Here is a 23279-nt window from a genome sequence, read left to right on the forward strand (position 1 = left end):
TACTGCAACGGTCAGTGCAGCACGAGGCGCTTATGTTATTTCAGTGCTAATTAATAGTCGTATGAAGACTGACACCCTTTCATTATGAATTATCTCAGTCGTCCACGTTTCGTTTAAAACGAATTGTTACTGACTATGTATTGACATCTCCTATGTGTGTTGGTGACGTTGAAATTAAAATTTTCATTGCAGATTTAAATGCAGATAATGCAGTTCGTTGCAGATTCGTCAGGCGTTAAAACAAATTAGTGCGAAGTTTTTACTGCCAGCAAACCATGGAGCAGTACCCACTGAATTATTACGAGGGTGAAGGAATTCTTGCACCTGGGAATTTCGACATCGGTGTTGGAGCTCCAGGATCGGATTTACTTCGATCGTTGAATAATTACATGGAGGTGAACTAAAGCAAAAGAATAAATATTATTGTTTAAATTTTCGAATGAGCGACACTTTATGGGCGCTCAACTCGCAGTCAGTTGACTCACAGCACAGATGATGGGCACAGCAGTGTTCGAAACATTTGCTTGTAATGATTAGTGCATTAACTTTGACTTTTCTATTTCGTGTTATAAGTTTCACGTCCACGTTTAAGAATATTCATTTTATTTATTTCGTTGGTAACACTTTAATTACAAGGCATTTAATACAATCTATATGTACACAAATTGAAGCAGATTGTTCATATCCTAGGGTAGAGGATTTGCCCTTCCCAGATGTTAGTCGTCAGACGTAAAGTTATGTCATTAATTTTATAAGTTGGTTAACTGGGATCGCCATGAGAAAGTTTCTAACCATAATCCCTGCCATCACTGGCACGATAAAACATGACGATGGTTACATAAATTATACCATAAACGTTTTATCATAAGATAACGTATCAGAATAAGTTGGCCAGGAGATTCTCGTCTGCATAAATACTTAATACGAACTACCTAAACTCTTTGGAAATTCGAATATAGGACGTTACATTTTTTGCCGCATCGGGGATTCGAACCCTGATTTTCCTGACCACGAATCCCGATCGTTTTTTTTGCTTGTTGTAAGGGGGCGTGAGCCTTTAGGTAATCAGTTAATCGCCCCACACGTTGTTACGTTTCTGTCATAGAAAGGATTTGCCAACATGATGAAGCGACAACGCTCTGAAGAAAACTTACAATATAATCAATTCCGCGGCGGTTACTTCTTCAGAGAGCAACTCAGCAACCTGTTAACCCGACAGTATGGTCAGCATGTGGACAAGTAATACAGCAGTACTGAAATCTGGTGACGTCACAGGTGAACCCAAGTTCAAACTTGCGACGGTTTGTTTTACAGAAACGACCTCTTCATCACATGCGGAGCCACTGGCGGGGTCGACTTTCTTATAAACTCTTTTATGGACAAGGATCGCGTTGTTTTCGTCGAAAACCCGACATACAAAAACTTCGCTCACAGTGTCATCAAAGAAGAAAAGGTATAAGATATTATCCGCGACCTTTTTAGGGCATTCTCTAAAATGCTGGTTGGAAATTAAATCCTCGTATCGGTAACGAAATTCTATCAATTGTTTTGTAAAAGTTGGACACCAAAAGGTTACATAGAAACAAGTACTAATCATTTAGAAAACATCATTTTGTTTGTTTCTGTCCTTGTGTCAGGGGCGCATCTAGAAACTTTCTTTACGGGGGTGGTTATACTAACCAAAACTCACTGTGACGTAATAATAGCTGTTTCGAGCATACTCATTCGATATTGCGCAACAGATACTTCAGACTCTTTACACCCAATTGAACTGCTGAAGTATTTTTTTGTGGATTTGGTCCAGCTCGTCTGCGGTGGCATTCAGTGAACCTGAAATAGGTGATACCGCCAAATAAGGGCATACGCAGTAGGGGCGGTCGTTATGCCTCGTCATGCGATAGCATGCTGATGCACTTGTGTTGTTCTATTTGTTTAAAGAACACACAAAAGGTACCTGATGAAGCCCAGCTGTATAGCAGGTGAAACTTCGGACAATAAAAGTCTCGTTAATTGTGCCAGAAGGACAGATTATTAAAACACAATAACAACGTTTTTAAGTTTAAAACAACGAGTTAATTAACGCATATTGTACAAGGTACCGGTGAAAAGCATTGAGATGGAGAAAGATGGAATGGATCTTGTCGAGTTGGAGAAGAAAGTCTCAGCTTTACCAGAAATCAAACTCACTTCCCTCAAACCATTCAGGGCGATGGTTTACGTAATTCCTGTATATCACAATCCGACTGGTTGTTGTTATTCTGCCGGTAAGCAGCACGCACCTGATACTAATATGCACAGAATAATGATGGTTTAAAAGTAAAAGCCACAACCACCAGCTTCACATTTATAGATCGAAGCAGTGCGCACCACTGTTTGCAGCTCATGATTATATAACGGCTGTTTTTCATCTATAATATACAGATCTAATATTGGCATAGGGTGCCCTCATAAAAACGCTATTTGCGAACTTGATTTTACAAAATGACGAACGATTGTTGATGATACAATGAAAACAATTTCCCAATGTCCAAGTGCATATATTACTACATTAAAACCCTGCGCATAATACGAAATTTTTTTCGCTGTGATTGGAAATATGTGACTAAAAATCTATGTGTTCAAATGGAAAGTTAAAGGACTGAAATGTTCAAAAACACGAGAATGTGTTTTAGTGTTTTACATGTTTTTCTTGTCAGAAAAATGCAGGAGATTGGTTGAGATTGCTCGAAAATACAAACTTCTTATCGTTAGTGATGATGTTTATAACTGTTTATCAATCGAACCCGACCCTAACGACCCGGAAAAATTCAGCCTTCCTCCACAACGTTTGTTCGCTTACGACAGCAAGCAGGATCCGGACTACCAGGGTACGGACCATAAAGTTTAGACTAAAGGTTCCACAATGTCCAGCAATTTGTTAGGAAACCGTAACCTTCATTTTGTGTTTGTGTTCATTGGCTTTCTGTCTGTATTAAGTATTGTCTTTGTGGACTTTAATATAAACGTGAATTGAAATGCGCAGAGATACATTCTGACCACTATTTAGTATTTTGGGTTTTTTGAAAATGTTTTCGGTAACGTTAATTTTAGTATTTTGCAAAAGAACAGGATTTTTGAACACGTATGTGTTTGCACATAAAAATACAGACTTTCTACATTTCAGTTATCGTTTTTAAGCGTTGTGAATGTCCATTTAACGTCATGAAATGTTCATAACGTCAAAACAAATAAAAATCCTTTCCCCTTCAATTTTACAGCGAAGAGTTATGATCCAAAATTACATAAACCCCTAATCTGGCGGCTCATTTCTATTTCTTCAGGTAACGTCATATCCAATGGAAGTTTCTCCAAAATAGCAGGACCAGCTTTGAGGTTGGGGTGGTTTGAATTGTCCGAATTGGTCGCAATGCGATTGGAGGAAGCGTTGTTATTACAGAGCGGATCGGGAATGAGTGCTTACGTTTCTTGCATCATGGCTGAAGTCATAGCGAGCGGAGACTTCGATAAGCATCTTTATTACTCGAAAAAAGTTTTCAAGGTATAGATATAGTATGATAGACAAAAGAGACATTTTTGAACGAAAGTCATGCGGCGTATTTATCAATTTCAATCCTAAATCCTCTATAAAAGTATTTAAAATGCTCACAAACGTCAACACATGCAACTTTTCAGTAAAGTATCTTCCCTCCTTTATAACTGTAGTATAGGTGCATGATATCTCCTATTATTTGAACCTAACAAATCACAGATGTTATTAAGTTAGAAAACTTATGCATAAAAACGTAAAATCGATTGGTTTTGACTCGACAGAAACCTTTGTCCGGTTTAATTGAAACTAAAAGAAAAACTGATTTTTCCGTCTTGTGCAGGAACGAATGGAGGGGACGACTTCATTGATAGAAGAACGCCTCGGGAAACTCGGTGGTAGAGTCAGTCACCCATCTGGCGGGGTGTTTTTGTGGATCAAATTACCGCAAGGTGTCACTGCAGCGGCCGTTCGGGAAATTGCTTTAAAATCCAAGGTTACGTTCACAAGTGGACCCAAGTAAGTGTGGTTTGATTGTGAAACGTTTATTAAGTTAAAAACAGACTTTTAATTTTCTTTGAATTAAAATTTATTATTTGACTCAGCAAAGCGGCTTGAGTTTAAAGCATATGCAGAGCATTAGATTATCCTGTCTGTCAAAAAATGTTCTTGGGGTACCCGTCCCCTTGATATCTGTTTTGAGCGGTATTCGTTTTCAAAGTGGAGCTGCTTCGTTAAATAAATAAATACTTCGTTACATCTATTTGAGGGGGGCTAGAACTGGTTGGTGATTTTAAAGGAATGTGCGGATCTAAATAAAACAAACCCTGTTGAAAAAAATCACTTTAAGAGATATGCAAACCCTTTACCAGAGACCGACTGCAAAAACAAACCAATCAGGTAACACGACAAAGTACTTGGATGTGTAATGAGTTGTAATCTGTTTCTTGCAGTGCGTCCGTGACTGGATACTTTGAGAACTTCATCCGTATCAGTTACGCGTGTTATGAACTTCCTCAGCTGTTGGAAGGAGTAGAGCTGTTGTGCCAAGCTGTTGAACAAGTTCTCAAGCAATGACCAACCTTGCAATTGCTCACAATAAGCACATGATTATTCTATTGTGAGATTTGGGATTACTTTTAAAGTGAACCACGTTTCAAAACAATTCTAGTTTATTAAACAATGCCATGTCGTTCAGTATTACTTTTGTTTGTAGAGTTTGATGGTTGTGGTACATTGTGCAGGTAAATGATTGACTGTTGCCACAAGCTGTCAAGGTCCCGATCACTTTTAGCATGGCAGATTTACCGCTGTCCGTGGCACTGGCGGTCGCCCAGTTGTTACAATTTCTCATTTTTCTGATTGTTTTTTAAGCATTAGGTTTGCTGGCATCAGGCAAAATGCGATGTGGCCAAGCTGGAGTGCGTGAAAAACCTCTGCGTTGGTTTCTAGATGGGACAAATTGATGTTCTATTAATTAATATGTTCAAAAAAAGCTGTAGTTCAGTTACTTCTAATTATCAGTGACATGTTATTAGTTTATACATACTGTTGAATATAAGGTGAAAGCTTGAATGCTATTGGTCCGCTTGATCATGTGGTACATGAATCGGTAACGCCAGAACGTAGTTTTAAAGGCATTATATGGGTGTGTAAACTGTGGTACCCAACAACGACTCAATATTCAAGTGATATTTAAGATAAACAATACCCTGCACTGGAAGTAGGATATCATCATGACTGTGCGTGTCATCAGTTACAGACAGCAGTTCGCAATTTTTTTTGTCTGTGGCCCAATTGTGGTGACCTTGTGTTGTTAAACTTTGTAATTGTCGTGGATACTTTCTAGTGTAACTTTTAATGCAACGTAAAACACTTCCACACAGTGGTCACTTAAAAATACAATGAATCGTGGACAATGAAGGCAGGGTTGCAAGAATATTTGTTTTTGTTTAGAGCGACAAAAAGCGCCAAAACTAGTTTTAAAGGAACCAGAAAAGAGCCAATCGCTTAATTTTCTGCTTCCCCTAACTATTTGGGATAATCTATTCTTTGTTTATTTATGCTTTTGGATTATTCCGTCTTTCTATGTGCATAGTGGTGCCAGTGCTACGCAAACATTCAACCAACAATCTTTCAAAACTCATATTGTGACGTCACTATAGAAGTAGCCAGGCTTACGCTACCCAGCCATAGAGTTTGCAACGCTTCGGAACTAGCTTGGGCTGTGTTGCGTGACGTTTTTTTTCGAAAAGAAGCATGCCGCTAACCTGCTTCGTCACGAACGAGCCCGGGCAACTTCCGAACGCAAAGCTAACAGGGAAATCGCCAGAAAGGGGCCTATTAAGCCAAACCAAATTTTGGGCGCCAGACAAAACCGGAAACTACACGCCAATCTGGTAACCCTGAATGAAGGTCGAATGCTGTTACAAGTAACTCTATTACGTCACAAGTTCAATTGCGGTTCATGCGTATTTATAAATTATCGTTTGTCAGTCTATATTCTTTGGGGCTCTATGATAGCCTGCAGGACTTTTCAAGCCCCTCCTTATCAATACGATGTATGACATCCGGTACCAATGACCTTCAAAATGCAAATCGTTTGAGGAATAATTAATAACTGCAGCATAGCTGCATCGTAGTCATTCTGAGATTCAATATCTTTATATTTTGTCTTTCTGTGCTTTGTGTCCGATTGCCAACTACATAAATTGCATTCTCATCTTGCAATGCATATGTACAATACAAACACGTTGCGCAATGCCGACTGTTGAGTATGTTTTGACAAGTAACTGCATTGAAGAGCTGCTTCAGGTCCTTTACACTCCATTGAACTGCTGCAGTAATTTTCGCCTGTCCTAAAGAAGTAAGCAAGGGACTTCGCATTATGCAGGAATTAGAAATAGTGTTAATGTATAAGAGACGTTGTGTTCCTCACTTAGATACAAGAAAGTTGTTTCAGGTGGGGATGTAAGGTATTTATTATAGAAAGATATGGATATGGCTTTGAATAGTTACGAAGAGGAAGAGTATTGTCTTCCGAAGCAATATTCTTTACAAGCTGCATCTGGAGGTCCTGGATTATTGAAAAAGGCCGGTCGGATTCTGCAGGTATTTAAATGACATTTTGGAGGCATGCTTTCTTTGGGCTTGTGAGTCATCTGAATCAAACCAGGCATCATGGCCCTCATTACAACATGTGTTGTAAGTGTGTTGCTATAACCTGTGCGTTATTACCAAGATGCATAAACCCCAACGAATTTTGCTGTCTAATAATGCTTTTAGGTAAAACAGTGTTCAAAACGTTTACTTCGTTTCCATGTTTACCGCCTGTCTACAAGCTTTGGCTTTCCTTTTCAGAGCCGTATATAACACATTTTCACCGAAACATTCAAGTAAAAGTCTTTTCACAAACTTACGTTTACAGAAAGGTTTGGAAAGACTGTTGGAGAGCGATAGAGGAGAGGAGTCGCTTCAGTACGGGGTCACCAAAGGCAATTATAAAATACGTCAGGAGCTCGCTTCGTTTCTGACCAGACAATACGGTCAACCAGTCGACAAGTTTAGTATATGTTTCATCGTTTACTTCTGGCAGTCTGGCATCTTTGGCATCTAAAAAAATTATTGCCCGATAAAGAGAATTGAACACCAATCCATCCCACATTCACAATTAAGCGATACTGAGTATGTATGTGGTATGTATTGTTTTATAAAGAGACGATCTCGTTATCTCGTACGGCGCCAGTCTGGCTGTGGATATGATGATGCAGATGTTCCATCCTGAACAGCCACTTTTTATTGAGGATCCAACCTACTATGTGATGGCTAATTATGGATCAAGAAAAGTTAGTGGATTTAAATAAACTTTTTTGGGGGCATTTGGAAATTTCTCCAGATAATTACAACCCCTCCCATATGATTTAAGAACAATCCGATTGCGATCCCACTTGAAAAAGACGGAATGGACTTGGATATGTTGGAGGAGAAGTTAAAGCAAATACCTGCTGATATTCCCGTTCGAACACCTCCGTACAAGGCGGTCGCCTACGTCATGGTCTCTCACCAAAACCCGTCAGGCGTATCATATTCCCCAGGTATTACCGAGGCCTGGAATTTTCGGCGAAACCTTCACGTCATAAACGAGATAAGATCCGTGAAAAGCATTTGAATGCTTCAGGAAAACAACTTTATCTGCCCTGTAAGTTTTGCGCAAATGTGCAACCTAACTTACTATGAAGCAGGTATCGTCCAAGCTTTTTTAAAGCCAAACAGTTTGTTTTGAACTTCAGTCGCAAACTGTTGACAAGCTATTCTGACCAAAATCCCGATCCAGTAACCTCGTATTACAAAATTTGATTCTCAAAAAACGAATCCCTTCCGCAGAAAAACGTGAACGTCTTGTGGAACTTGCGAGAAAGTACAACATGTTGGTGATTTGTGATGACGTATATCACACTCTCGGCTTCGAGTCCGACCCGAAAAAGGCAAGGTATCCCGTCCAGAGGTTATTTGCGTACGACAGGAAGGATGACCCGGACTACAAAGGTTAATACGACACTTATATATACAGGAAATATACCCGTTGTATATTCTTTATTGTTTACCACAAAAAGTAACATGTTTACGTCAAGATTGGTTCAGAATATTTGGTTTAAAATATCGTTATGTTTCATCGAGTTCGTACTACATGACCGGCCTTATACTAGAGGGATTTGCTTCATTGCACCTCAAATGACCTTTGCGGCACCTGACGAAGCCAGATGAAGCTCGCAAAAGCTTGTGCTAATAAAGTCGTTTACTAGTCAGTCTCTTACAAAAGCAGTGCACCAGCAAGCATTATATGTTTGGTGATTAATTCTAAGAGTATCTGGCCCCCTGTTGTGCATTGTTTTTTCTCTCTGCGACATCAAACTACCGTAAGTGATTTTTGTGTTAACGAAGCAACAAGCACCTGATTGATATCAGTAAAGTAGCCTAATCAGAAAAATAGAAATTAAATATACAGAAAATAAATCTGCTGATAATAATCAGAATTTTAACATCCAGGAAACGTTGTTTCTGTTGGATCTTTCTCGAAAAACTTGGCACCTGGTCTAAGGTTCGGGTGGATCGAGGCACCCAAGGTATTCGCTGATGCATTCGTTGACACGTATGCTGTGGTCGGAGGTTGTGGCATGTGCCCGTTTGTGGGGGGAATTCTGACCGAGGTGATGAAAACTGATTTGATCGACGACCATGTGGACTTCTTGAGGCGGAATCACAAGGTAAAAAAAACATACTATCTTTCTCAATAAATTGTTCTTTTCTGGTATATGAGTTTTATTTATAACTTGTGACTTATCAACTTTGTGAGTAACTAATTTATATCTGATAAACTTCATAAGGAACGGTGCTTGAAATTTATGGAAGTTTTCGACACAAAATTGGCCAAATATGGCGTGACGTTTCATCGTCCATCTGGCGGGTGCTTTTTATGGCTGGAACTGCCGCAAGATGTCAGTGCAGATGACGTGTTGGTGGAAGCCAGAACAAAGGAAAAAGTTACTTTTCTTCCTGGTGAAAGGTAACAAAACTCATGCGAAAAATTAAACTACAATAAAAAAATTTTTAAAATGTACTGTTAAATGCTTAGAATGTTCGCTATATGTTACATTACTATTGTTACTGATGTAGTACTAGTTTGTTTAATGATTATGTTTAGATGCTCGTTATCTTCCAATCACAAAAACTGCATGAGACTAAGTTTCGCTTTCTACGAGTTACCCGATCTCGTCCGAGGAGCGGAGGGTCTTTCTCGGGCGATTGAAAATGTCATCAAGCAGCAAAAATAAAATACTTTAACATGGTTAAAGAAATCAATAAAACTAAACAAGTTCACATAAGCATTGGAAATCTCAGACAAAAATAACTTTTGGACGAAATGAGCTCATGCAAAAAAGGCAAGAAAAATTGTTTCGACTGGAAAGCTAAAGGAAGTGCTTTATTCAGATTCTTTCAACACCAGTGTAACGTTACTATGTAAGCGATTGAATTGAAACATGATCCCCACCAGAGTTCCTAATATTATAGGTCGCGACCGAATTGGGTCGACAAATGTCGTTTTGTGGAACAAGTTGTTTTTTTTAATCACCGGACAATTGAGAACGAACTTTTTTGACCTGTGACGTCTCATTTGTGCAACTGGCGACTGTTGCACTGAACTATCTTGTCAGCTCGCCAGGAACATATTCTTCCACTTTGCAGTAGTGCGATCCGCTGAACACACAGAACTAGGTACTGGATAACACAGACGTACGAAGTGGAGCGCAGTATGGCCAACTTAAAACTGCTTGGTAACCATTAGTGCTATAGGCTCGGGTGTGACACAAATCATATATAAGCAAAAGACGCAGAAGTGTTATATCTTATCGCCCCTGTAGCTCAGTTGCTAGAGCCTGGTTAGCCGGGGGCGTGAGGTCCAACCTAAACGTGAGCTTGATTTTTCAGATCTTGCTAAAATTTGTCCGGAAAAGTGGTTTGGTTTCAGCATGGCTGCGATGCCAGGGAACATTGCAAGCAAAAGAGCTACAACCTTCTTTTGTAGGGACAGTACAGTATTTAACACAGATAGAATACTTAATTGTTTACTAGGGGTCGCAAAGAACTTTGTTTTTTGAAACAGAGTCACGAACAAAAATGTTTACTGCTGTAACTCACAAATATGTATGGAGATAATTAAAGTTAGCTCAGTAAATCATTACACCGCGTTGCACGATGTGGGTTGGGGCAAAACGCTCGGCTGAGAGACAACAACATTAGGTTGAGAATCGAGGTTTCGTCACTGAATCAGATAATAATTATTCAGTTGATTCGTGGTTTGTGAGAAAGCTATTCATTGGACTACAATATATTGAGATGAATTGGAGCTGTTTTTGTTTTATAGTAGGTGTTACAAAGATATGGACATGGCTCTAAATAATTACGAGGAGGACGGCCTTTGCTTTCCCAACCAATATTCTCTGCAAGCATCATCAGGAGGGCCGGAAGCATTGAAGAAAGGGTCGGCTTCTACAGGTATTTAGTTGAAATTTTGGTTTTCAATCTTTCGGAGATTTTTGTTTGGAAAAATTGCAAGTTTGGCTTCCAAACCCCGATAAAACGACCATAAAGAACGAAATGCATTCCGAATATAGAGGGTGGAAGAGAAAAGACACTTGAAAAAGATTGCAACTCCTACCGAACTGTTGTCACAATAACTCAAACTTCATCGCTCCTATCAATCACATCAGCATGCAGCAATTACAACAATCAATATAGAACATAGTAGTTCAACTTCCTGCATCCTGCAACGAGCAAATGATACAAGAAACCATACTAACAGTACAAACAACAGTCATATGGCCAAATACGCATAGTGCTAACCCGACCATTAGGCGGGGTGTAGTCAAGGGGGCGAACCAAGACCTAAACCAGTCAAGGGAGCTATAAATAGCAAAAGCGCGCACGAACATCATTATCTGCTTTAAAACGAACGGATCGCACAGGCTGGGTTCCTCGTATAAGTCAATGGAATACCTTTAAAAAGGTCCTCGCATCTGCACTCTTTCTTTTCTATCAATAGCCCTGCCGTCAGATAAAGTTAACACACACATGAAACAGTAAATATATAATAATTTTAAAGATATTTTTTACTTTGTATTGTCAATGAAAGGATTGCCGTGGTTGCCACGTAGTTTACAATCATATATTATATAAAAGGAAAGTTGTTTAACAAGTTCATTGATTTTAACAGAAAGGTTTGGAAGCAATGCTGGAGAGTGACAGAGGGGAGGAGTCGCTTCAGTACGGGGTCACCAAAGGCAATTATAAAACACGTCAGGAGCTCGCTTCGTTTCTGACGAGACAATACGGTCAACCAGTCGACAAGTTCAGTATACGATTTACTTACTGGATTTAGTAATGTAACGAATCATATAAATTAGTTTCGAACCGAAACCGAATATTCGGCCGAATCATTTGTGACGTCACGCAAACACGTACGCTAGTGGTTTTGTCCGATTCGAACCAAATTATTCAGACGAAACCAAATCTTTGTCCAATATTGCTCGATCGGCTTATTTAATTCGGCAAACCAAATTTAGCTTCAGTACATCACTAACTTAACCCAATAGTCTTGCCTGAGAAAAAGTTTCCGCATCAAAAATAAATAAGTAAAGAAACGGCAAAAGGTTTACTTTTAATCGAAAATTTTGAACGGTAAATTAAAATCCTCATCTCGAGTTCATGATTCCACATTAACTGTCTAGTCATGCTGAGTTTTGCATTTGACACGTGTTATTGTGTAAAGAGACGATCTTGTTATTTCGTCTGGCGCCAGTCTGGCTGTGGATATGATGATGCAGATGTTCCATCCTGAACAACCACTGTTTATTGAGGATCCAACCTACTACGTCATGGCTAATTGTGGATCGAGGAAAGTCAGTCAAAGTTTAATTCAACAAACTGTTTTAAAATTGCTTTCAAGGTTGCAGTTGGTGACTGTGGCTTTGGACTAGTTCGTAAGCTATGCCCAAACACAGGTTTTGCACAATGTCTGCAGTCCACTACTTGTAGTGGTTCATATACCTTTGTATATTTTAAATTGTTATAAGCTCACCTTTGTGAAACATCATAAAGTTCACAGACTTCGCAGCCTGTGAACCTTATGATCAGAATATTAGAGCTGTGATCGCCAAATATAAAGGGCCTGCGCAGTGGGGCGATCCTGCCATGCTATGCGAAAACGTGCAATTACTTCTGCTTTTTTCAAATTATTAAACGTGCCGTATCAGTCTATATGTGTTAAATTCTTTCTCTGATTGGCACTCTTTTGTAAAAGACTGACTTTTGTAATGTAAACAGTACACAAGCTGAGAAAGAATTCTGCTTTTTTAGACTTTACATTTTAGACTTTTTTTGGGGTGGGGATTTGGAAATATATCCTAAATAATTACACTAAATTTCTTTGGATTTAAGAACAATCCGATCGCGATCCCACTTGAAAAAGACGGAATGGACTTGGATATTTTGGAGGAGAAGTTAAAGCAAATACCTGCTGATATTCCGGTTCGAACACCTCCGTACAAGGCGGTCGCTTACGTCATGGTCTCTCACCAAAACCCGTCAGGCGTATCATATTCCCCAGGTATTACCGAGGCCGGTTTTATGATTCAGACTATTGAAAACTTTACAGCATAAAAGTGTTAACGTCTTCGGAAAGCATTTGCACAACCTTTTTTTGATAAATTGTTTATTCTTTTGATGAAAGCCCAAATCTAGCAACTTGATCTCTTCCGCAGAGAAACGTGAACGTCTTGTGGAACTTGCGAGAAAGTACAACATGTTGGTGATTTGTGATGACGTATATCACACTCTCAGCTTCGAGCGCGACACGAAAAATTCCAGGTATTCCGTCCAGAGGTTGTTTGCGTACGACAAGAAGGATGAACCGAATTACAAAGGTTAATACAACACTTTAATAAACAGGAAATCCGTATATTCTCCACTTTGCATATCCTTCATTATTTTTACTTACAAGTGTATTTTTTACGTCAAGATATGTTCAGAATATTTGGCTTTAAAAAATCGTCAATTTGTCATTGAGTGTCTCACAGAATCACAAACAGTTGTCAAAAATATTCCTTTAATTAACTTGTTTTTGGCTTTTTTTTGCATAACCCCTGCAAGTGAAGAATGTATATAAAAATGCAACGAAACAAGCACCTTGCTACAGACAGGTATTTTATTTCTATGTCAGGAAATGTTGTTTCTGTTGGATCTTTCTCGAAAAACTTGGCACCTGGTCTAAGGTTCGGATGGATCGAGGCACCCAAGGCATTCGCTGATGCATTCGTTGACACTTATGCAGTGGTTGGAAGTTGTGGCATGTGCCCGTTTGTGGGGGGAATTCTGACCGAGTTGATGAAAACTGATTTGATCGACGACCATGTGAACTTCTTGAGGCGTAATCACGAGGTTAAATTTTGCCTTTTTATTACATACTAACAACTTTCAGTTTCTTTGTCACTAAATTTGTGTTTTTTTGAAAACTCAATAGTATTTAAACCAAATTCAGTGGTGCCAATAATATGATTTATGTGAGCTGCATAGAGATGTGGAAGTCTCACCACAAAGTGGAAGTCTTTGCCCGGCAGTTTGGTCGGCAAAGTCGTGTAAGAGTTACACCAAGCTGTACAAATGAGACCTCATAGGTCATCTGTATGCAGCTTACATAAACTCGTTAAAGTTGATAAACTTTGCAAGGTATTAATTTATGAATTCTATAAGGAACGGTGCCTGAAATTAATGGAAGTTTTTGAATCGAAATTGGCCAAATATGGCGTCACGTTTCACCGTACATCTGGCGGGTGCTTTTTATGGCTGGAGCTGCCGCAAGATGTCAGTGCAGATGACGTGTTGGTGGAAGCCAGAACGAAGGAAAAAGTTTCTTTTCTTCCAGGGACACGGTAAAACAAACCAGCAAAATTGTTCAAATAAAACAAGTTTTACAATAAAATATAAATGCTATATGTTACAATATTATACTTTGTATTGATAATGGTTGTAAAAACAATCGAAACGTTTACATGAAGTTTTCCAGCACTGTATGGGCTATTCTGTTCATATTAATATTATACTTTATTTGATGAATACTTTCAGGTGTTCGTTATCTTCCAAGCACAAAAACTGCTTGAGATTAAGTTTTGCATTCTACGAAATATCCGATCTAGTCCGAGGAGCGGAAGGTCTTTGTCGGGCGATTGAAAATGTCATCAAGCAGCATAAAAATTAAACAAAAATCACTTTGCGCTCATTGTTTTAATGCAAATAAACATTCTTGTTCAAAGTTGCTTTTGGACGGATAGGAGGACATTATGGTCGACCAAGCGTTAATGGTACATTGGTATTAAAATAATTAAAAGTTTTAACTTGCTTTGGCAACCATGCAAATGTGTAGGCAGATAGTCACTATTGCTGAAGCATATTAGAAAATAGTACATCAAAATACAATGTATATATCCTAATACCACCAAAATATACGGTTTGATTGGATTTTATTTCACCTGCGCTTAAAAATGAAGCAACTGTACAATCGTCGATTGCAAACAATGGCACAGAAGCAGCAAAGTTCACTGGCACTAATACTCGTATGTTTTCGTGCACGCAACTTTTATGACTTGACGCCAATTCACAAAAATACTGCATTGACGGCTGATTGGGCCGAAGTCGGCACAGGAAAGATACGATACGCAGAACCAATCACAATAAAAACAGACAAAAAACTGAGGCCCACAACCTTCTATACGAGAGACTTGGCCTTGTGTGCGCAAAGCAATTGCCGGCAAAGCTTTGCGGGGAAAGTTTTTTACCTTTGATGAACAGCAATACAGTATCGAAAACGTGTTAACAGACATACTGTCCAACTTGCACAAGCGAAAACAAAATGAACTACAGCAAAAGACAAGGAGTATAAAATGAATATAAAAATTGCCCATGCGTTTTAAACATAGATATTGTGTACTTAAACAGGTGACTATACGTACAATACTGTGGATTTTGCCAACTAAAAACAAACAGGTGGACGTAATGGAGTTGTCGTAAAAAACAAGTTAGAATCGGCTCAATTTTCTTCACAAACTCCAACATAAAATGGCATCACTGACGATTTGGCCAAGTTTTGTAAAAAATACTGGATCAAAATATTTTGACAGGTCATGAATTGCAAAGGAGTGAAGTAAATATTTCGCTTCGAATTTTTTGGCTACGCAGGAAGACCTTTTAGTACAGCTCTCAAAGAACGATTACACAGCGAAGAGTTCTTCGTTACAAAGTGTACCCAGCACAGTGCGCGATCATTTGGATTGTGTTCTGTTTGTGAGTTAGGCGTGCAATGGACAGTAGCGCCAACAGCAAATGTTATACAAAGCCGGAAGCCTGAATGATATTTGCTGCGTGCAGACAAGAAAACAAAAGAATTCTTCGCGAAGCCTATATTAACCGATATTTTCCTCTGCAAATTCAATACCTTGTGTAAAACGTGGACGTGTTGTGTTGAATAACCCCAAAAATGCTGATCTAACAAAACAATTCGTGTCCCCTGCAAAAAGTTGGGGCTTCTACAAATGACCTCGCACATTCTCTCTTAACACATGCATTCCGCTATCCATGGAGGCATCATCGTCATCAGTGGTGACGTCACTCTCAGACGTAGTAAAGCTTGCCGCCCGCATTCGGATATGTGGGAATCCGTTGGCAGGAGAACGATATTTTTCCGACGGGGGATCAACGTCTGGAATGTAATAACCAGGCGGGGCAGAAGCTGGGTTTCGATGGATCACCCGCCCCAACGGGGGCTCGTTGTGGCTCCGACTTGAGGCTTCTATGGCCGGGTAAGTACCCAGAACTGACGAGGGGGGTATGAAAGGGTGGGGTTTGTTCATTATCGCCCGCCTCATGCGGCGCCACCCGAGGTAATGCATCTCGAGGATGTTTATCAGGAGACAAGTTGCTCCCACCACGAACATGAAGTAGAGGAAGATCGTCTTCTCCATTGGGCGCGATATGTAGCACTCAACGATTTTCGGGCATGGGTATCGGATGCATTCGAACGTCTCTGGGACCGTCAACTTGTACAGCAGATACTGAGGTCGATAAATATGTTAGTGCGACTCAAAGATGCAGAACACGAGTCAGAAAACCAGAAAGCAGGAAGAGATTTTTCGTAAGCTTCCTGACTAATGTGGTTTGATTTTGCAGAATGCGTTCGTTTCAAACATAAAGAAATACGCCAATTTAATTTTGTTTTAAAGCCCATTTTATCGACGTTTTAGGTTCAGTATAGAATTTATCTCATCTTGCATAAAAATCTTGAGATGTCTTTTACCATTAGCATAGATGCTCGTACAAATTTAATCTTAGATTTAACTGCATAATATTGTACAATTAACTATGAAGTACCCAACTGTGTCCACGTATCCCAAGTGGCGTTGGAATAATGTTGAATTACGCCAAGAAACCTTTTTATTGTAAAAATTTATCCACTTTTGAGTACATGACACAGCGCTTACCTGCAAGTATATGAACGCTCCTTCAACACAAGTCCTGAATATAACTTGCAGAACGTAAGCTCGCAAGATGACTTGCTTCGCGTTTTTTACTTTTTTCTCTCGACAAACCTGAACAAGACAACAGAAATGAACAAGTGTGAATGAGGGAACAGGCAAAACCACGACACCTTCTCGTATTTCGGAGGAGCGGGCGACGCATCTCCGTTTCTGCTGTCATGGTAGTCGTAGAAAACCTCGACACTGTGGGACTTTTTCGAGTTGTTGGAGCTGCGCGAATGTTTCGACTCCGATCTTGATAAAAAAGTTTGCTGATAAGTTTATAACAGCACTATACACCCTTTAAGTTTAACGTCAGAGGAAACCAAGGTAGTGAGTTTTTTGTTTATAATCTTCCAAAACGAATCACAGTAAACAAACAAAAGCGCATACTATACTATGGGTTAAAAAATCGTAAATTGAAAGATTAAAGCTATCAAATTGCTGATCAGCCAGACGTTGCATAAATGTGTTAAACACAGTATCTGATTTATGTTTAAAATTTAATTCCTGAAGCTCCACAATCTTAAAAAAACGCAGACTAATAATTTTGTGTCGAGGAACGGTTAATCGCCCCGACGTGATTGCAAGGATTTAAACACTTGTACGCCTCAAGCCAATTACTACTTACAAGTATGGGATAATTGATGGGTGACGTCAAGGCTACTGTAAACTATTTGAACTATGCCTGTGATCGTCAGCACTAAAAAGCTGAGAACTTACGATGTATGAGTTAAAGGACCTAATTGTTGTTCAGAAGGTTAACCAATCTCAAAACGTTTTGTAAAAGCTAATAAAAGCTATGTCTCAATGACGCTCAGTTAACCAGTTATGCAGATAATGAGAAACTAATGGAAACCTCGGAATTGAAAGTTGCTCATAAAAAGTCATTTTATACAAAACATAAAGAAGCTAAAATCGTCGTAGCTGCAGACAAGGGGTGGTGCCTGGGGTGAAAAAAATTTTCGGTTACAAAACATCGAAATTCCTCACTTTCTGTCTTCCAGTCGTCTTTTATTGGATGCCGCGTATCTCCAAGAAGTCTGGGTTCCCGCCTCTTTTTGAGCTTCCGCTCCGTCGGGTTTGCTCGGGAGCAAGGCAAGCTTGTGCATGGCGAATATTATGAATATCTGCAAAAAAATAAGTCAAAATTTTAACAGGTATTTATATTGGTACAAAACGTTTGGAGTTCTTTACTTTCAATGGGAAAGCCAAAGTTAATGCGCTAAACATTGTCAAGCAAACGTTTTGAACACTGGTGTGCTCATCATCAGTGCTATGAACTCACTGAGTTAGGAATTTATTATAGGGTGTACATATGCTCAAGTTTTGAAAAAAAAATTTAGAGGACAACTTTGTTGTATTCTCACCACACTCGGAGTTCCAGTGGCAAGAATTTGAAACGCCCAGAACCTGATGTGTGAAACTGGAGCAAATATGTTGTAACAAACCTGCTTACAACCTGTCAAAAAAAACATCTGCAGTAAATCATTCCGTCTCCGACGAACGAGCCCATGTCGCATTGAGTTTTACTATACGGTTGTCTGGAAATTCGAATTCCTTTATCGAAGATTTGTTGTGCTTTGGTTGCAGTGTTTACAAGATAGGCATGAAAAGGTGCAATTTTGCAGAATTAAAACAAATTGGACCAAAATTTGCTGCATTTCCACTAATGCGATTTAGTTTCGGTCAACTTGTGACTTTTTCTGACAATGCCAACAAAACTTGGGATAGTTGAAAAATTGCCGAACAATTGGTTACAAACTTACCCGGTTGTCTTGTATTGCAAACGAATTCGTCCTGTTCATCGGAGTAAACAGTATCGCCGATACTCGCCACAACGATAATTCGGAACACGAACATTATCGCGATCCACCACTTTCCGAGCAAAGTGGAATGCGACGCCGAGTGTTCAATAACCTTTTCTAAAAGATGCCACGCCATGGCGCCCTTGGTTTGTTTGCTTCAAAGGAGAAGTTTTCAAGGCGAAACAAAACTAATAAAAAGTGACTTTGTATATATATTTGTTCTATGGTATATTTGGTAGTGATCCTATATAAAAGAGAGGGGTATTGCGTTGAAACATGCATCACATATCAGATTAGCGAAATACTTAACATTCACGATAGAAGCAACAAAATATCTTTCCAGAACACGATACAAAACAATCACAATTTTTCATATATTCATTCCATAACAGCTGACGTCATCACTCTCGCCGAAAAAACGTCCGCTTTTGAGCATCACATTTTATCCCTTTACATTTTCGGTTCAAGTGCACTCTATCCCTTCACAACGAGCGTACATAGGCTCTGTGGTGTAAAGCACGATATCTTATACGGTCATGCACCCGTTCACATTGTTGTGTCTCGCCGTAGTAATCACAGACACGCAGCAGGCTCGAATACATCGAACATCAAATGTCGACTTCGTGTTTGATGAATTTACTGTGTGACTACCGGCCCTTTTCTCGTTTGAAGCCAGAAAAACAACTTCAACAACATCGACTAATTAACTTTTTACGCTCGGTGCATTTCTTTTCAACCAACTCAAGTTAATATGGTACAGTAGCATGGCGACCCTGAAATTTTGGTGGCGGCAAATATTGAGGAAAGTTTTAAAACGTTGCCTCACTAATATGCAGAATACTGTTAGGCGATGTGGCATAATAAAAATTTAGCCACAAAATGGATATTTAAAACACCGAAAATTAAAGAATTTTTAAACGTACTCGAATAGGTTTGAACAAATGTATATTATTCGACACTAAAATTACCAAATAAAGGTGGTTTTGACACGGTCAGCTACAACGTATACGTGATGAATTTAATAGCAGCTTTCTCAAAAATTTAACAACCACGGTTGAGCAACTTTTCGGGTTTATCTAAGTTATCATTATTTATATTTGTCACTAAAGCACACATGAAATGACAATCAACATCCTACTCAATTCTACACGGCTACGTTAAGGTCACGTTAGTTATTCCAAACCGTAGGTGAAACGCGTAGGCTTCTTCCACCTTGGCCTCCTTTGAACTAAAAGCTTTGAAACGAAATTTTACTGACATTTATTCTCCAACCAAATGTTGCGAAAAGCTTCGAACGTGATAGGGAACGTTTGGAAAGTAGGCAACGCATCCTGGGTCACGAAATCTATTATTTGCGCAGAAACGTTTTATTTGTTGAAAAAACAGAACTAAATCAAAAACATTTGGGAATTTTTTCGCACTTTTCTCAGCAAACACGTCCTTTATTATTTGAACATGCTGCTTTTATGGCGAGTCTCGAGACGGCGAAGTTATGTGAGGTTGTTGTAAAAGCGACTGGTCCTGTTCAAACAATCTCCTCTTCGAGTTCGCTTTTATGCCGGGCGTCAAAACAAGCTCATAAAAAAGTGAGTTTCGCGATAGTTAAGTTCGGATATGACGGATGCCAGCACACATGATCAACAATATAAAGATATCGCAAACATTTAGTTTTATAGGGAGCTCACAAATTGCCAAACCTAAGGTTTTCTTATATATGATCATTATTTAAAGCGCAAAGGAACCTTCTGTACAAATTAACTTGTATAGCCCCCATAAAAACCGACCGTCGCGTTTTCAGCGATTCGTCAAAAAAAGAAATTTATAAAAATTAAAAAATAAGTTACGTATGAAAACACGCAACAGGTTTAAATCATTTTAAACTGACCGAAATGTCGACTTCTTGTACATTTTGTTTTATTGATAAACCATTCTGTTTAACCCAATTTTATGAAAATGACTATATCGTCTTGTCTTTTAATGTCGACCTCTTGTTGTAAACAAACTCGTTGCTGCTTTTCTACCCTGGGACAAATTTTCAGCGGTAAAAAGTAATTTGACTTGACTTCTTGACAAGATAAAAATAAAAACTTGTCTACACAATGCCCAAACTTTTCATAAAGACTTTCTACTCCTTTCGTCCCACTTGAAAAATACCATCGCTGTTATACTGCATTCCATAAGGCGTCACCTATTTCTGACAACATAAACAAAGACCCTTAAAACGGCGCATTTTCTACTCTTTCAAAAAACCTGACTGAATCCTACCAAGTTTATTATTTTAACGCAAACTTGTGGCCCCTGTTGGCGGCCATTAAAAGCGGCCCTCCCTTAGTCGTAGACAATTCTTGGCAAATGATGCGAAAACGCAGGTTCCCTACGTTAGCGTAACTCGAGTGGGCAGAGTTTTTCGGTGGTATTCAACCGCACTCGACCGTTTAGGCTGCGAACTTCCCGCAGATATCCATCAATCCGCGCAAAACTGGCGACGGCGGCTCTTGTCTATCGGGCAAAGGACGCCGAAATATACGAGAGCGAATTTCGTAAGAAAACAATCCCCAGTGTCCAGTCGTGGGAATATTGGTAAATTCGGTGACTTAATGGAAACCACGCACATACGGAAGAAATGTTTGGGGCCGCTGACATAACGGGCGACGATATTTGATCCACATTCCTCGCCACAAACTCCTGCCATACAGCTGTTCCTGCCATACACATCAGACATCAAAACACTATCTTAGGTCACTTGTTACTTCCTAATACAGTAAGACTAATGGCGGAAGTTATCGTTAAAGACATTTGGCAGAAAATACTTCGAGAGTAATAACTGTTATGTCAGCTTGAAACCAATTCCAATAGTTTTGCGGTGACAGACTAACTGAACATATCCCCTAATTATAGAGACGATACACATCTTTATCGCAACCTACCAGTCAACGATACCATCTATCGTCTTTGTTTAAACACAACCCGGATTCTGCGGTGTCATAAACTGCCCATTGTTACGTCACACACGGCCTCCGGGCCCAACTACAAGCTCATCTTGACTGATCCGAGTCTGATAGCCCAAGTTTAAACCGTGATTATCTAAATCGTTCTGACGCCAACGGCTATGTTAGCGGTTTTGTTCCTGGCAGATAAAAAAAATATTAACTCCATATCTCTCGTATGTGACCTTGATTAAGATGTCGATGGCCATTTTGGCTTTCTGCTCAATTCGCCGCCAAATACTTGTTATAGTTAAAACCACAGTTTGTCAGTAAACGACTACTGACTTTTAATAACTTAACTGTGTTACACAAATCTGTGTCCAATTCTCTCTGTTAACTTCACCATATACATTTGTATGCAGAAGTTCTTGAAGATCAACAAGTTCCTAATGTTGTTTTACGACGTCAAAGCGCCTTTGTGTGCCATCAGATTAAATCTCAAATCAACTTTGCTTGTTCAAAATCAAAACTTTCAGTTAATGCCCAACTTCCAAATCACATTCAAAACAGTTTTTTCGCCTAACGGAAACGTTTGGCCACACAGCGAACCAGCAAAGCCCAAAAGCGTCAGGTAATACAACTGAAAAGTTCGAAGAAAAGTGTCCCATTGTGATGTAGTAACGACAGGGAGTCGCTCTTTTGACCGTAGCCGCCGTATCAAAACACACCCGATTTGGCAATAAAAATATTGCTGGTACACTTAATGCCTAGAGCACTGTATAATGTGGGGATTAGTGTCAGTGATAGACCCACAATGTCAGATGCACACTTCAGTCTGTCCACTGTCCACTGGTCATCTCTTCGTGACATTTCAACCCCATATTTCACAGGGGATCAAACATGTAAAGGGAGAAACTTTTTTGCACTGGAAATTTAGTTGGTGATTTGGTGATTGATATTTATAACAAACTACATTGGACAAGTATTTCCTGAATTTCGAATTGACATTACGCTAAATTAAACCCGGCCAATATATTTATTCAATTTGTCAAAAAAACTTTCATAATGCGTTTTTGTGTTGGTGAAATAATTTAAACCTGCTTTAACTTGGATATCATCGAACCCGCTTTGTTTATTTTGGCATCTTCATGTTTACGGCGCTCCATGGAAGAATTGGACTTAATTTAATTAGAACAGCGGTCGTGCGGGAAGTCGGAAAGCAAGAAAACAAATCAAATATTCTACACGGTTTACCACGGCAAAATTTTGTTCCACAATGGAAAAGCGTCAATTAAAAAATAATAACTTTGTCATAATCGGGAACAAATCTACCAACATTATAACACTGAAAAACAATTGCGCGTTTTTCAAAATTTTAAAGTTGTTTGTTGTGTTTTAAAATTCAATTGACCCAAGTCGAACCTAACGGCTTTGGGCACTTTATTGAAAAGCCAGATTCGAAGAGGGCCACCCACGAGCATCTATTATCTCACAAACTTATGACGTAACTATATTACGTGACAAATCATATGACAGAGCCAAAAACAGATACCTAGGACAAAGAAATTTTAGACTGAAACCGGTCCTTCGAAAGAAATGTGATATATGTTTGTTGCAAGAGCACTTTGTTAATGTTTGGTTTTAGTTGAAGTTCAGCATACCATGCAATGTTTTGATTGATTCGTTGCTTTCCAAGCATGACACAATACATTGACCGCATAATATTCCGATGAAAGATCGGCTGTAGACGGAATGAAAAAATCATAGAAAGCTTTTTACAAAAAATGTTTGCCAGTTATATTGTACAGAAACCAATTGAAATTAAACTAATTGCGTATTTAATTTTTAGATAGAGGTCACCATGGTTTAATTTCACAAAGGATGCATTACTTGAAAA

The 23279-nt window shown here is 39.1% G+C and overlaps 3 protein-coding genes and 1 pseudogene across 3 annotated transcripts; 3 read left to right on the forward strand and 1 right to left on the reverse strand.

The window, feature by feature from the left end:
• The first annotated feature begins 27 nt into the window (after nucleotides 1-27).
• LOC145898403 (uncharacterized) lies at nucleotides 28-4726 on the forward strand. The gene is made up of 8 exons (XM_082986845.1): nucleotides 28-395; nucleotides 1106-1239; nucleotides 1315-1453; nucleotides 2096-2264; nucleotides 2697-2867; nucleotides 3321-3538; nucleotides 3870-4045; nucleotides 4480-4726. The coding sequence occupies exons 1-8, from the start codon at nucleotides 276-278 to the stop codon at nucleotides 4601-4603; spliced, it is 1251 nt and encodes a 416-aa protein (XP_082842971.1). The 5' UTR covers nucleotides 28-275; the 3' UTR covers nucleotides 4604-4726.
• A 1752-nt stretch (nucleotides 4727-6478) lies between these two features.
• On the forward strand, nucleotides 6479-9357 carry LOC145897082 (2-aminoadipate transaminase-like). The gene is made up of 8 exons (XM_082985252.1): nucleotides 6479-6637; nucleotides 6954-7087; nucleotides 7242-7371; nucleotides 7452-7620; nucleotides 7910-8071; nucleotides 8573-8790; nucleotides 8911-9089; nucleotides 9228-9357. The coding sequence occupies exons 1-8, from the start codon at nucleotides 6521-6523 to the stop codon at nucleotides 9355-9357; spliced, it is 1239 nt and encodes a 412-aa protein (XP_082841378.1). The 5' UTR covers nucleotides 6479-6520.
• A 1113-nt stretch (nucleotides 9358-10470) lies between these two features.
• On the forward strand, nucleotides 10471-14336 carry LOC145897083 (2-aminoadipate transaminase-like; annotated as a pseudogene).
• A 251-nt stretch (nucleotides 14337-14587) lies between these two features.
• LOC145898406 (gap junction delta-2 protein-like) lies at nucleotides 14588-18813 on the reverse strand. Its single transcript, XM_082986848.1, has 6 exons — nucleotides 18417-18813; nucleotides 18018-18109; nucleotides 17641-17777; nucleotides 16779-16902; nucleotides 16612-16719; nucleotides 14588-16185 (listed from the first exon to the last, which is right to left on the reverse strand). The coding sequence occupies exons 1-6, from the start codon at nucleotides 18589-18591 to the stop codon at nucleotides 15661-15663; spliced, it is 1161 nt and encodes a 386-aa protein (XP_082842974.1). The 5' UTR covers nucleotides 18592-18813; the 3' UTR covers nucleotides 14588-15660.
• Between the last annotated feature and the right edge of the window lie 4466 nt (nucleotides 18814-23279).

Source organism: Ascidia mentula, chromosome 4 (assembly GCF_947561715.1).
Source record: "Ascidia mentula chromosome 4, kaAscMent1.1, whole genome shotgun sequence".
Taxonomy (NCBI): Eukaryota; Metazoa; Chordata; class Ascidiacea; order Phlebobranchia; family Ascidiidae; genus Ascidia; species Ascidia mentula.